This window comes from Petromyzon marinus, chromosome 43 (genome assembly GCF_048934315.1).
Source record: "Petromyzon marinus isolate PM22_M1 ecotype Great Lakes invasive population chromosome 43, UKy_Petmar_22M1.pri1.0, whole genome shotgun sequence".
NCBI classification, from domain to species: Eukaryota; Metazoa; Chordata; class Hyperoartia; order Petromyzontiformes; family Petromyzontidae; genus Petromyzon; species Petromyzon marinus.
In genome coordinates, this window is record NC_133709.1 from 4,273,346 (window position 1) to 4,286,978 (window position 13,633).

The 13,633-nt window shown below is 53.0% G+C and overlaps 1 protein-coding gene across 1 annotated transcript in view; it reads right to left on the reverse strand.

Annotated features, from left to right (window-relative positions):
• Positions 1–1,273: 1,273 nt before the first annotated feature.
• LOC116951490 (uncharacterized) overlaps positions 1,274–13,633 on the reverse strand; it is a 64,202-nt gene continuing 51,842 nt past the window's right edge. The window contains exons 8-10 of the mRNA XM_032970140.2: positions 13,293–13,565; positions 12,804–13,019; positions 1,274–11,606 (exon numbers count right to left, since the gene is read on the reverse strand). Of these exons, the coding sequence (XP_032826031.2) occupies positions 11,368–11,606; positions 12,804–13,019; positions 13,293–13,565 (728 nt within the window). The 3' untranslated portion in view covers positions 1,274–11,367. The remainder of the gene's footprint in view (positions 11,607–12,803; positions 13,020–13,292; positions 13,566–13,633) is intronic.

Below are 13,633 nucleotides of genomic sequence, written 5' to 3' on the forward strand. Positions count from 1 at the left end.
TATATATAAATAACTTTTTTACTCAAAGTTTTTATCGACAACCTGGCAACAACACACAACACCAGAGGGGATGCTGGGGCATTTCATTTAATGACGTCATGCACCTGGGGGGGGGGGGTGGTCAGACATTTGACTGCAGGTATTGTGGTTAATGCAGACATGAATCCTTGTAAAAAGGTTTCAGTTTTGTTGGCAGAAAAAAGGGGAAAATCCCTATTATTATATTTTGGTACTGGCAAAGGAGGTCTAATGATGTAGATGCTCACCCCGAGCCCTCATTACTTTGATAGTGCATTGTCTTTGAGCTGTGTGACGCCTTTTGGCGTCATCTGGTCGAGCACCAATTGGGTCGAGGCTCAAAAGAAAGCCGTCCCTTGGTGTGGACCAATCAGTTTCAAGGACAATGCATATATTATCATAGTATGTTTTTTGTTTTCATTTTGACTGCAGGTATTGTGGTTAATGCAGGCATTAATCCTTGTAAAAAGGTTTCAGTTTTGTAGCCAGAAAAAAGGGGAAAAACCCCTATTATTACATTTTGGTACTGGAAAGGTCTAATGATGAGGGGGGGGGGGGGTTGAGAAATGTGACGTCACATCAAAATGCGCAACTTTAAATAAACAGACAACACGTTCTACTTAATTAAATAGACTTTTTAATGTTTTCTCCTACATCAGTGTAGCGCCACATTAAATACGCACTACAATGACAATAGTTTAAAGCGATTTGACGCATACTTTATTTTCAAAATGGAAATATGGTTTTGGGGGGGGGGGGCAGAGCTTTGTGACGTCATATTTGAGGGGGGTCTGACTTTTTGTAATGGGGGGGTCAAAAATCGCGTGACGTCATTTATGGACGGCCCCTAACGTCTTCTCATCCGCACGCACGCGTTCCTACAACCGTGACAGCTTAGCTGCTGCCATTCCGACACGGCTGTTGAGATCGTCCGCCCATCATCCCCATCCCTCGGAGCCCGTGGCTGCGCCGTGCCCTCGATGCCCGGCAGCTCGATCGATCTTATGGGCGCGCGTGCTTGGAATGAAAACGAAAGCCGCGTGGATTATTTACCAGAAGTCTGTAGGAGGGGGGGGGGGGGGAAAGAGCTTTATGGCTCATCGGATTCCTCTCGGTATAAATAGATGATGTTCTGATTAGGTTTGGGAACGTTTGCGTTACAAGGAGGAGCACGATCAGCGGGACGGAACGTGGCACGTGGCTCACCGGCAAGACCAACAACAGCAACAAAGCAAAGCCGGGAGACACAACAAGCTGTTGTCGTAATGCTGTTTTATTGCAGTTCTGTTACATTCACCCATCGCTAGACAGTTTTAGTTTTTTATTCATATTAAAAATACAACTGGTGCTCCAAAAATATGGCCATTTACCACGATCCTTTACGTTTGCTTTAATTCGTTTGAAGTTTGTCGTTGTTTGAACACTTGGAGCGCGTGCATCATAAAGCATGCATCGTCCTGACGTTTCGTTTGACGATTTACTTCCGAACAATTTGGGCATCTATCCGACGCGGCCTCGTTCGTGATGTCCAACACAGATGAAGGCTGCAGGGTTCTGGGCCCAACCCTTGTACACAAAAACATCTCGCGCAAAAGGGGGTCACAATCACATCATCATCGTTATCATCATTGTGTTAAAAAGCGAGCAGGAAGTTGCACATCACCTCGCGTTGCTGAACGCATTCACACACCGGCAAAAGATTGCATTTAAACTTTCGTTTAAAGCAGTGCCGTTTGAATAATTGAACGACGAGAGGGACGCCGCGGCCACGCTGGACTTAACCGCCGGAGGTTCTCGTTCCCGGGGTCATTCGACTCGTCTCGCGAAGGGAGAGGAGTCTTGAGACACGAGCCAGCGACGGGGTGAGGCGGCTCTTCTCGTTGCAGCTACACGAACAACAGAATCGCTGCGCGCAATGTCCCGGGCTGCTCCCTGCACTCCCACACCGGCCAGACGCTTCCCTTGAAACGAGAACGAGGGTCGGGGTAGGTCGCGCGTTGGATCCCGCGGAAAGCTTTCCACGCGGTTTGTGCTCGGGGATTAGTTTTCAAATACAATTTGAAATAATAAAAAAAAGTTTCGAGCTTGTTGTTTTGTTTAACCAAGGCGAGTACTCGAGAGAGAAAGAGAGAGCGCGGGAGAGTCTCGTTTGTGAGAGTGAACCCGTGCCGAGAGGGTGACGATTGACGTGTTTAATCCGAAGTGAGTGGTCTGCGATGTTATTTTTAACACGTTAAAAGTGTTCTTCGCTAATGTTCAGAGGGGGCACTTCCGCCGATAAGAGACATCGGCGCGAGGGCCACCGCACAACTGAAACCACCGGGGATTGACAGCACGATAATGATGATGGGGGGGTGTTTTCACATGTTGTGTATTGGTCGGGTGCCGCATGTTCCAGGGGCCGCGCTAAAGGCCAGTGTCGCAACGGAGCGACACTGGGTTAAAATGTGGACTCGCCGGCACACGACGGTCCACTCTTGCGGGGGGGGGGGGGTCTTTAACGTCCACTGCGATGCAGATGGTGCGTCGAATCACTGCGGTTAGCACACACCGACGGTAATAACCAGGATGGCCTGCTCGATTCGAACCAGTGAACCTCTGCGCTACGGCTGGGCCGCAGTCACCGGCCTGTTATTTTTGCAAAAGCGTGGGAAGCCGTGCAAAAAAAAACGAAGAGCGAGGCGCTAAGAGACACGCGTGCAGGTACACGGCGGCCCCCATCGCGCTGAGACACGGAATGAGGAACACGATGGCGTAAAGAACGCACGCAAAGTTAGCGACATGTGGGGCAGGACACACGTTACTGGAAGGGGCGACTAACGATGGCGTGGCAGCCAAAGGAGGGGAAATACGTCCCAGAGGACGCCCAATGCGGATATGGAGCATCGGGGATCAGCTCGTGCGCAGCGCGGCTAGACGGATTGCTGCATCGCACGACCATGAGGGATGTACGTGTGTGTGTGTTGAACCTCTTTTGTAACGTAACGTAGCCAGCCGTGCTAATCGGATGACTAGGGGTTGGGAGCGCCTTCACCCAGCAGTGGATAGATCACGACTGACAATGACCGACACTTCAAACTCGAATCGGGCAGCCTGAACCTCCTGGGAGAGTCGCTACTCGGGAAGAACCAAACGGTACTCAGGGCTGTGTCCAAATGATAACTCTTGCTTCGTTTAAATACGTATGCATGTTGAACTTCTTTCGCGCCGTACGTAGCCAACCGTGCTAGGACAAGACGCCCAGGCATCTCCCGGCATTGCGTCAAGTGCCATCGTTCTCAAAACCATGTCTCACAACGCGCGGGTCACATTCATAAATATAACAGCGGACAAGCAGATTGTCGCCTTTTGGCGTCCTCTGGTCCAACACCGTTTGAGACGAGGCTCAAAAGAAAGCTCTGGTGTGGACCAATCAGTTTCAAGGACAATGCATATATTATCAGATTATGTTTTTTTGTTTGTATTCTGACCACAAAAAGGTGTTTTTTTTGTTGCCAGAAAAAAAGGGGGAAAAAAAAACCTATCCTCAAGCAGATTCTCGTCATCATCACCTTAATTAATTCTACACGTCTCCCTCTCCACTTCGTCTGCGATCGATTGAGCACGACGACAATGTTGCACGCCAAAGGCAAGTAAGTTCGATCCGCTGAGCGACCACCAAACGCGCTCCGCCGCACGCGATGGGCAGGGGGATTCTTCACCACGGCCGTGCGCCGCTCACGCGACCAACGTGGGAAATCTTTGGCGCGCGTTCTTTTGGGCCGCGACACGTGACACTTGGAAGTCTGAAACTGCACCGGTGAGCACACGCGGGGGGGCCACACCCGGCAAGCGCAGGTCACGGCGGTCATCGCTGCCAAACCCGCCGATTACACCGCGCTCCTCGCCATCGCCAGATCCCCACAATTGTTGCGAAATCGACACCAAAGGCTCCTCCCTGCGCGTTCCTTCTTGAGAAGTATCCCACACGCCGAGAGAGACCACTCGCAAAATGTTACGCGCGTGCGCTCGCCAAGTACGCAAGCGCGCTCGCGCTCAATGCGCACGTGTGCACCACGCGTCGCACGTGCGCACACACACACACACAGCCCTCGAGAGCGCTGCCAGTGACTACATTCAGCAAGAGCAGGGGGCAGCAGCGGCGGTGGCCACCCACCCCCTTATGCCTCTCGCTCGCTGTCGACGAGGTGAGGAGGGCTGCTCATCCTCCACACCGAGGGTAGAGTCGAGGTTGGGTCGGGCCAGGAACTGGGCCACACGGCTCAATCTGGATTTGGGGAAGCCGCGCGCGCGAGAGAGAGAGAGATCTCGGCTAGGGACGTGACCGTAGCTCGTTAGGTCACGACCCCCTGACCCGCTTTGTCAGTGCAGCAGGGTGAGATGCTAACGCGCCCCCCCCCCCCTCCCCGTGGGGTTGTAGTCCGAGTTGTTCTCTCGTCGTCTGTGTGTGTGGGGGAGAGGAGACGGGGGTCCCTCTCTCCCGGAACTCATTTTTGGATTCCAGGTGGAATTCTGTCGAGGGGTATCGACCACGCCGCATCCCGCCAACCCCGCCAAACCCTCGTCTTGTTACGGTGACCCCCCCCCCCCCCACCCTTTTGAAAGCGTTGCGCGTACAGATCCCTAACAAGGCACACCCCCACCCATACCGGTGAACGTGGCGCACATTCATCCTCAGAGTGTGACAGCAATAAATTAACCTGTCCCGAGGGTTTGCGTGCGACGATTGTGCGTGCGCCTGTGTGTATGTGCGTGCACACACGTCTGCGGTTATGTTTACGGGCGCGTGTCTGCGCGCACGTGCGTTTTTGCGTGGGCAGCAGTTCGCGTGCTGCGTTTACAAAGCAAACGAGCCTAGTTGGATGCACGCTCACGGCCAACACCAGTGACGATTATCTGAAGCGGTCCTGGGCCGCCCCTAGGTCGACTCAGCTTCAAATTAGTAACCTGGTGCGGTGTGTAAAAACATTGCCACTGGGGAGACAAAGCGGTCTGGCATGGTGCTGGCCACCCACTACCTCGTGTGCCATGCTAACCTTCATAGGTGCTCGCAAACAGCACTTAAGGCTATACGGTGGGGGGGGGGGGGGGGGGGGGGTCATTGCCCTTGTATATAAGTGTGCATAATCTGTGCTGGGGTACGTAACGGTATGTGTCCACGCGTGTGCATGTCGGCCTTCATTGGTGCTCGCTAACAGTTCTTGCCCCAAAAGTCTTAAGGCTATTCGGGAGATGTTTGTCTTTGTGCGTGTGTGCGAGTTCGTGCGTGTTCGTGTGCGTGCGCTTCATTAGTGACTCAATGTCAGGTTATAAATACGGGTGGCCCTGCCTCACAGGCACAGACGGGGACGGCGGGGGTTCAACGGCGACCCCCCCCGCTCTGCCGCCCAGTGGGAGTTCTGCGCGCGGTCCCCTCTGGTTCACGCCGTTTCACAAAATCTGGGCTCCCCAGGGAAAAAGGGGATACGCGGCTCAACTTCGCTCGTGACTTTGGGCTCGGGCACCGAACCCTGAAAAAAAATACATCGCGGTTACTTTACAATGCACTGGCGGCGTTTTACGCATGACGAAAAAGTTTGCCCTCTTGATTAACAAAAAAATATATATATGGGGGGGGTGTGTGTGTGTTTATATTTTTTTGTTGCGCTGACCGCCATTACAACGTTTAAAAAATAACTGCGGTACCCGTATCGCTCCAGCGTGCTGGCGGGGGGGGGGGGTGGAAACGAGAAAATGTTTTCAAAAATGTAAGGCATCTTTACGCGACACTCAAACAGCATTCCTGTATGGGGCAGCCCCAGCAGAGGTCACACACTGACCTGGGGGACATCGGCCAGAAGCTACCTCGGGGTCACCCCCTCTCCACGTGTCCTCTGTGCCCATATCCCACCCCTCACTCTCCCTGTGCCACCACAGCGTGGCAAGTCGGGCTCCACAGCCGAGCAACCAGTTGCGCAACCAAATCACTGTTGAATTTGCGCAACTTAATAACTCGCAACTGCTTTGTCCACATCTCAGCAGGTGGTTGAGCAGCAAAGGCGTGGCTAAAGTATCTGGCCACGCCCCTACACAGCATAGCCTCACGCCTTGTATGGTTAAGCTCCACCCCCCTCACCACCTAAAAAAAAAATCAGGATCCTAACAACCACTCACAGTTCACAAATGTTTCACGTGTTGAAATATGTCTCGACAAATCGCAGAGCAGTCTGACGCTTGAAAGCGGAGTCCACCTCTACTTTGAGCAACCTGTCGTGCGCAACCGCTCGCGACAGGCAACAGAGATGCCGCCAAGTGAGCAATTCAGTTGCATGCAACCAAGTTGCAAAAACAGATCGCTAAGGTGGGGGAGACGAAGCTTTGGGCGGCTACACTGCGACTTCAGACCACAGGGCCATATGGCTGCCTGATAATAAAGTGTCGTACAAGCAAGCAGACATTCTTCGTCTGTAGTATTACGGTCCTGTTATAACTTTCATCACATCTGTGACCTCTTTTTGGTTTTAGGCATAATTGTTTTTCCATTTAAAACCGTTGGCGTGATGGGCGAGTGAACACGTCAGCATTTAAAAACAAATCCACGCGTTTTTTTTCCTCTCTTTTCGCCATTTATGAATTACTCTTTACGCCAATGGTTCAAAAAGTAAAAAAAAACACTGAAAGGTTGGGAAATGGAAAAACGAATGCAAAACAAAAGCGAGAGAAGAGACGAGATGACTGGCTGAGGCCGGGCACCGCGTGGTACAGAACTCGAGCACATCCAAAGGAGCGTTACAGTAATCGGATAAATGCGATGAGAACGTTTTAACTAAACACGGACCAAACATTTCGTTTCTTGCCAAGACTGCATGATGAAATGATCGAGAGAGAGAGCGAAAAAAAAACGCCTACGTCTAAATGAGAGCGAACAGAGAACGGAATTTACGAGAGCACTGATGGAGCAAATGGCGACGATCAACGATGCCTTCTATAGAAAAAAATCATAATCGGTGATTGTGATCTCAGCCACGGCTAGAAATCGGTGACCCAACCATCCCCCCCGAAGTCCGCACGGATGGGTCCTGGCAGGTGGACCTGCCCCATGCACACAAACATATCCACACAAACAACTCATATCAACACGCCTACATATTATTATTAGAGATATATACTTAATCGTTTTTTTTGTTTGTCATTTTTGTGGGTTTTTTTTGGTGTACAACCAGCAGGGTTACGGTTAACAATGGAGAAACGTTAATGAACAGAGCACACGCTGCTGATGAGTCTCAGGATAGTCAAAACCAGTTCAGTTTGCCTGGTAGGCCAATAAGGTTGGACTACAATGAATAAAAATGCTTTACACGATTGAACAGACCCACGTCTGTTAATTTTTCTTTTCAAGAAACTTATATTTCTTTCTTTATCATAACACCGGTAACCTACATCATTAGACCTCCTTTGCCAGTACCAAAATGTAATAATAGGGTTTTCCCCTTTTTTCTGGCAACAAAACTGAAACCTTTTAACAAGGATTCATGTCTGCATTAACCAGTCAAAATGCAAACAAAAAACATACTATGATAATATATGCATTGTCCTTGAAACTAATTGGTCCACACCAAGGGACGGCTTTCTTTTGAGCCTCGACCCATTTGGTTCGCGACCACATGACGCCAAAAGGCGTACAGCTCAAAGACAATGCACTATTCAAAGTAATGAGGGCTCGGGGTGATCAGCTACATCATTACATTATCATAGTATGTTTTTTGTTTGCATTTTGACTGCAGGTATTGTGGTTAATGCAGACATGAATCCTTGTTAAAAGGTTTCAGTTTTGTTGCCAGAAAAAAGGAAAAAACCCTATTATTACCGGTAACCTACTTGAGAAATCTCACAAAGTTAAAAATTCAGTTCGTGACATTGTTTTCTGAGAGGAACTTAACAGCCGCATTCCAGTGGTAAATAAAGCACAGCGAGAGAAACTGCCTAACCCCGGGGGGGGGGAGTTCGGAGGTCAACTTTCCAACAACCTCTTGGGGGCCCCTACGGTCGACTTTCCACTGCTCTCACCGCAGCCCTTGGACGTGCTCGTGGCAAGTCAAAGGGAGGTGCGGGGCTCAGCGGTAGTGTTGGACGAGTGTTGCAGCTCCCCCTTTGGGGGTTCCCACCGACACGTGGCTACGGGATGAACCGGGTAATGAGCGGAGCCGTCGAGCGAGTCGCGCCGGACCCGAGAACGCGCCGACCAAAATAAACTCGCGCGGTCCGTCAGCTCCTCCGAAACGTGCCGGTCGGCGATCCTTCTCTTGGGACCAGAGGTCAAAAGGCGCACAGCTTCCGCAGCAATTGCACGCTCACGCCACCGCCGCTGCGGGAAGGCCTCCGCTAGAGGGCGCTGCGGAGAGCCACTCGTGAGCGGCGACGGGGGACGTGCGACGACCGGGAGGTGACGACGGTGGCTCTGCGGTCGGTGCGCGTGCCATGGCAGGTTGCGTGGTGGCACTAGAGGCGGGGTGGGGGGCTACCAGGGAGGAAGGAAGCCGGTGGGCACGGCCAGGCTGCCTGGCCACGCGTGCCAATGCACTATCCCCCCCCTTATATAAGTTTGCGCAGAAGTTACCGAGTCCCACATCGCTAATATACATACAAAGTGAATGTATATATATATTAAAGGGAAGCGACTTAAAGAGGCAATATGTACGCTGTTTAGTTTGTTACAATCATAGTTCAGGTAAGTTTTGCTGGACCGGGGGGGGTTGTCCGTTTACCGACGCACCGTTTGTGCATTCCGAACGGCTGAAGAAGCGCTCGCGCGGCCGCCCGAGTGGATCTGTCAGTGGGTGATCAATTCGACAAAAACGATTCTTCTCCGACGAGTACTGCAAAAGCACCACGCACAGCGTCGCTGGATCGCGACGCCACTGTCTACGCGCGCGGCGACGCGCAATACAAGAAACGCTTCTCTCCTAAGTGACTATTTTTTTTTCCTTCAAAGCCACATCACAAAGCAAAAACTCGATATTGCAATGCAAGTCCACGTGTCAAAGAAAGCAACATTCGAGCGCGAACACGCGCACACACACGAGTGTCTACAGATGTTCCGCGTGGTTTTTCGTTTAAGGCGTTGGTGGGTTTCATGAGGACCCTTCGCATGCCATTAGTCTCGCCGACGTCCGTCTCTCTCTCTCTCTCTCCATGTGTCACTCCGTTAGTACATCCTTGTATCTGTCCGTGCGTCTGCCCGTCTCGGTGTCCCGTCCGTGCATCCGTCCTTCAATGCTCTAAGGTGTCCGTCTGCGCGTGTGTCCGTGTGAAGGTCGCTCTCTAAGTTAAGCAGCGTTTTTAAAGCTAAAATGCGATCCAGCACCCAGGCACCTGTGACCTCTGGGGAGGTGCGGTTCGGGGAAGTGAGGAGGAGGGGTGTGATGTGGGGGAGGGGGGGTCTTTGGTGCTCAGCGCCCACCGTGAACGCGCGGAAATGCTCGCTCGCCTTTGCCTCCCTCTCTCTGCGAAACAAAAAAAAAACGTTTCTTTTCCCCCGCTTTTTTTTGTTCACACGCGTAGAAAATTTTCTCTAAAAATAGAATGTCTCTGGGCGCCACGGGAGCGGAGTGGCGGTCAGCTCGGCGAGCCATTGGCGGCACGAGCGGCGGGGCCCATTCGTCGCTCCAACGAGAGCCGCCCTCCTCCATCCCTCTACCCCCCCCCACCACCGTGTAGTGTCGTCTGAGTTGCCATGTGAAGCAGACTTGCGCTTATCGCTTTAACGGCACGCGCGGGCTCGTTCGCAGCTGCGCGTCCCCGCACGCGCCCGCTCAGCCGTCTTAAGGGAGTTCAAGCAGCCCTCCTGGATCTTTGAGTGTACTTAGTTTCCGCAGCAATTTCACAATAAAAAAAATAAAAAAAAATAAAAGCCATCGCCGTACGTGATTCTAACACGTGGCGGGCTGCCCAGCCGGTAACGTCGCGTGTCAATTAAAAAACTAAACCGCCGCCAAATGACAACAACAACAACAACAATGGCGACAGTAGGCCTTGTGCATTCCGTTAAATACATTCACTTAAACGAGGCGCAACGACAATCAGGACCGTCAGCAATATCCCGCCGGCCGTGGCACTTCCCCCGTGTTCCGTCGCACGTTTGCCAGGCACCCCCCCCCCCGACCCCGCAACTCGCCGCCCGCGCTTTGACTCGCTGAGTGAACGGTGATTGAGCGAACGGGGATTGTGCAAGCGTAGCGGATAAGACTCTTTCCCAGCGACGTCGCGTGTTACGCTTTGCTCTCCTTACCGTGCCACTGTCGCCACCGCGCGCACATTGCTACGGGGTGCGTTCTGACCCGTCCCTACCGGACATTCGTGAAAAAGAGCTTTGTAGCTCATCGGATTCCTCCTGGAGTATAAATACAGATTCTGATTCTGAAGGGTGAGAATTGTGGCTACACAAATTTTTTTCCCTCATTGCCTTACGGGGGGGGGGGGGGGGGGTCACAGCCGGTGGGGGTGACCCCGCTCGGCGAGAGGGACCGTTGGTGGGTCATCGCGAGGCCTGGAGGTTCGTCGCAGCAACAGCCGCAGGATGGCCGTGGAGTTAGATGCCGCTTAAAGAGTTTCCGAGCCGAAAGACGACGTGAAGAGTAACCCCCGGCCACTTCGCTCGGGGAAACAAAGTTCGATAGCGCTGTGCACCGCAGCCACCGCTTCTCCCCTCTTACCACCCCACTGTCCCCCGCCCCCACCTCGTTACGAAATGGTCCCTTCTGCTCGTGCTGACGCATGCGGTGATGGAAAGCGTTGGTGGGTCGGCTGCCTGGTCCCCCCCGAACAGGAAAGAAAAAAGAACGTAACGAGGTTTTCGTTTCAACTGTGAGCCTCGTTGGATTATTATCGTTTTTATTATTATTGTAAATGTTTTTTATCCCTTAATTCATTTTCCGGGGGGCCACCTCAACACCCCCTGTCGTCGACCTTCTGACCTCAGCGCGATGGCCTCTGACCTGCGCTGTATTGTCGCGCAGGCACGTACGACCCCGGCACGCGACACTCGTTAACCCCGACGGCTTTTCAAATGGTGAAAAAAAAAAAAACCTGAACTGATTTATTTTTCTATCGTTCCGATCGCCTTTCAACACACACGATAAAAACTCTCCCCTGCCGAAGAGAGACAAATAAAGCAATAAATACTGAAAATCAAATACGCCTGGGATGCTAATTTAAAACAGCCTAATTCGACGGGCGACTGGGAAAGAGTAAAATATCCGGCAACGCGAAATAAACGACACGCACGGGAGACAACGCGGCGGAAACTTATCGTGCGGACGGCGCTCGCGGTCCGCCGCTAGCGCTCTCCGACAAGGCACGTGTGGCGTCGCTTCACTCCTCCTCGACGGGCGACTGAGATGCGGCCGGGCTGAGTGGCGGGCTGGCCGGCGCCACGCCGGCTTCCCCGTACTGCTGCTGCTGCTGGTGCTGCTGGTGCTGCTGGTGCTGCTGTTGAGCGTCAGGGTGGTGGCGCTTGGTGTCCGGCTCACCGGCATCCTGCCCGCCGTCTCCGTCGTGCACCAGCCTCTTGCCGGCCTGCGTCGCCAGCAGCTGCAGCGGATTGGACGCTCCTGGGGAGGGGAAGCGCACGGAGGAGGAGGAGGAGGCGGTGGCGCCGTGGTGAACAACCGGCGTTGGGGGACTCGTGGGGCTGTCGTCGCTAATCGGACGAGCACGACGAGCGATGCATCAGCAGTACGGGAACCAGGAGAAGGAACCAGGAGAAGGAACCAGGAGAAGGAACCAGGACCGTGTTAGCGTTTGGGATAGGGTTGGGATAGGGTTGGGGATAGGTAGGGCGGTGCAGTCGCAGAACTTGTGCCTTTACTGAAAGAAGCATTTGAGTTCGATTCCTGTGTGGAATTTGTTCTGAATGGGTTTCCTCTGGGTTCTCCAGTTTACTCCTATAGCTACAGACATACGATGCAATTAATGTAGGCCAAACATCCCCACGTGACTTTCCTGTGTACACAAGTAATTATTATAGCTACAGACATACGATGCAATTTATGTAGGCCAAACATCACCATGCGACTTTCCTGTGTACACAAGTAATTATTATAGCTACAGACATACGATGCAATTAATGTAGGCCAAACATCACCATGTGACTTTCCTGTGTACACAAGTAATTATTATAGCTACAGACATACATGCAATTTATGTAGGCCAAACATCCCCACGTCACTTTCCTGTGTACACAAGTAATTATTATTCTACGGTTGGGATTAGGGGTAGGGATATGATTGGCTTTCATTCATGGCCAGGTCACTTCTGAAAAGCTAATAGCTCTCAGTGGGCTTTACCTGGTAAAATATAAAAAACATGTTTGAGTGATTTGCTTACCTTTCCTATACTTTGCACTCCTATCCTGTTGTAGTATAACTTGCTGTTGTAACGTTCTGACCCGTCCCTACTGGACATCTGTGAAAAAGAGCTTTAAAGCTCATCAAATTCCTCCAGTTATAAATATTCAGATTCTGAAGGGTGAGGGCTTATGGCTAGTGATAAGCTGTACTTTTTTTAATCTTCCGATTGCCTCTTTTATTGCTTCCTCCCTCCCTCCCGCCCCCCTCGTCGCATCAGCTGGCTCTCCCTCGCTCGAGGTACCTCCTCAACACACGGTAGGATCCCAAAGAGCGTCTCTCCCCAAACCTGCCCCCATGTCCATCGACGCGGCCCGGCCGCAAGGCCCGGGCAGGCCGCTTGCCCTCTTCCCTGGCTCGCTGACCCCCGCTGGCCCGTCCGAGCGCCCCGCGCCGACTCACGCTGGGGCTGCAGCGCCGTGGCGCTGTGGAAGCCGTTCTCCGCGTGGTGCTGCTGCTGCTGCTGGTGGTGGTGTTGGTGGTGGTGGTAGGAGGCGGCGGCGCCGGGGCCACCGAGCCACACGGAGCCGTGCGGAGGAGCGCACGGGGGATTGGGCCCCGCCGTCTGGATCACGGACGTCACGGCGCTCAGCACGGGTGGGCGCAGCGGCCTGAGCTCTGTGGCAGCGATGTAGAAGGCGAGCGCGCAAGGGCACGCGCGCGCACACACACACACGAGACACACGTGTGAGCAAGGACGACCAGAACTTGCGTGATGATGGTTTATGTTCCTTGACCAGATCGGCAAGGTATTGTGGTTCATTTGTGGCAAGCACTTTGTGTGTAATGAGCGCGACCTAATAACGTATTCGTTTCGACAACCGGACGCCAATGCAGCTCGATGGACACGGTCGCATCTTTTGCACGGTCGCCAGCTATCGCTCGACTCACCTTCTTCCTCTTCCTCCTTCCTCTCCTCCAGCGTTTGCCGCAGCACGGAGTACCCGCCGTACGGCGATGGCCCGTCAGGCCCGGCCGCGAAGTAACCCGACAGCACTGCGTGCTGGGAGTGGCCGCTGGCCTGGTTCAGATGGGCGGGCAGCCCCAGGGCATGCTGGGAGTGGGAGAGCGGCTGCGCAATGCTGTACGCGATTGGTCGAATGAAGGTGCCCGGCAGCGGGTGCTGGGCTGTGAAAATCACGGGGTGGCTCGACACGGGAGAGCCTGGCGCGGGGACAGCACAGGGAGGAAGGCGAGGAAGAGGAGGGGGAGGAGGAGGAGAAAGTCAGGGT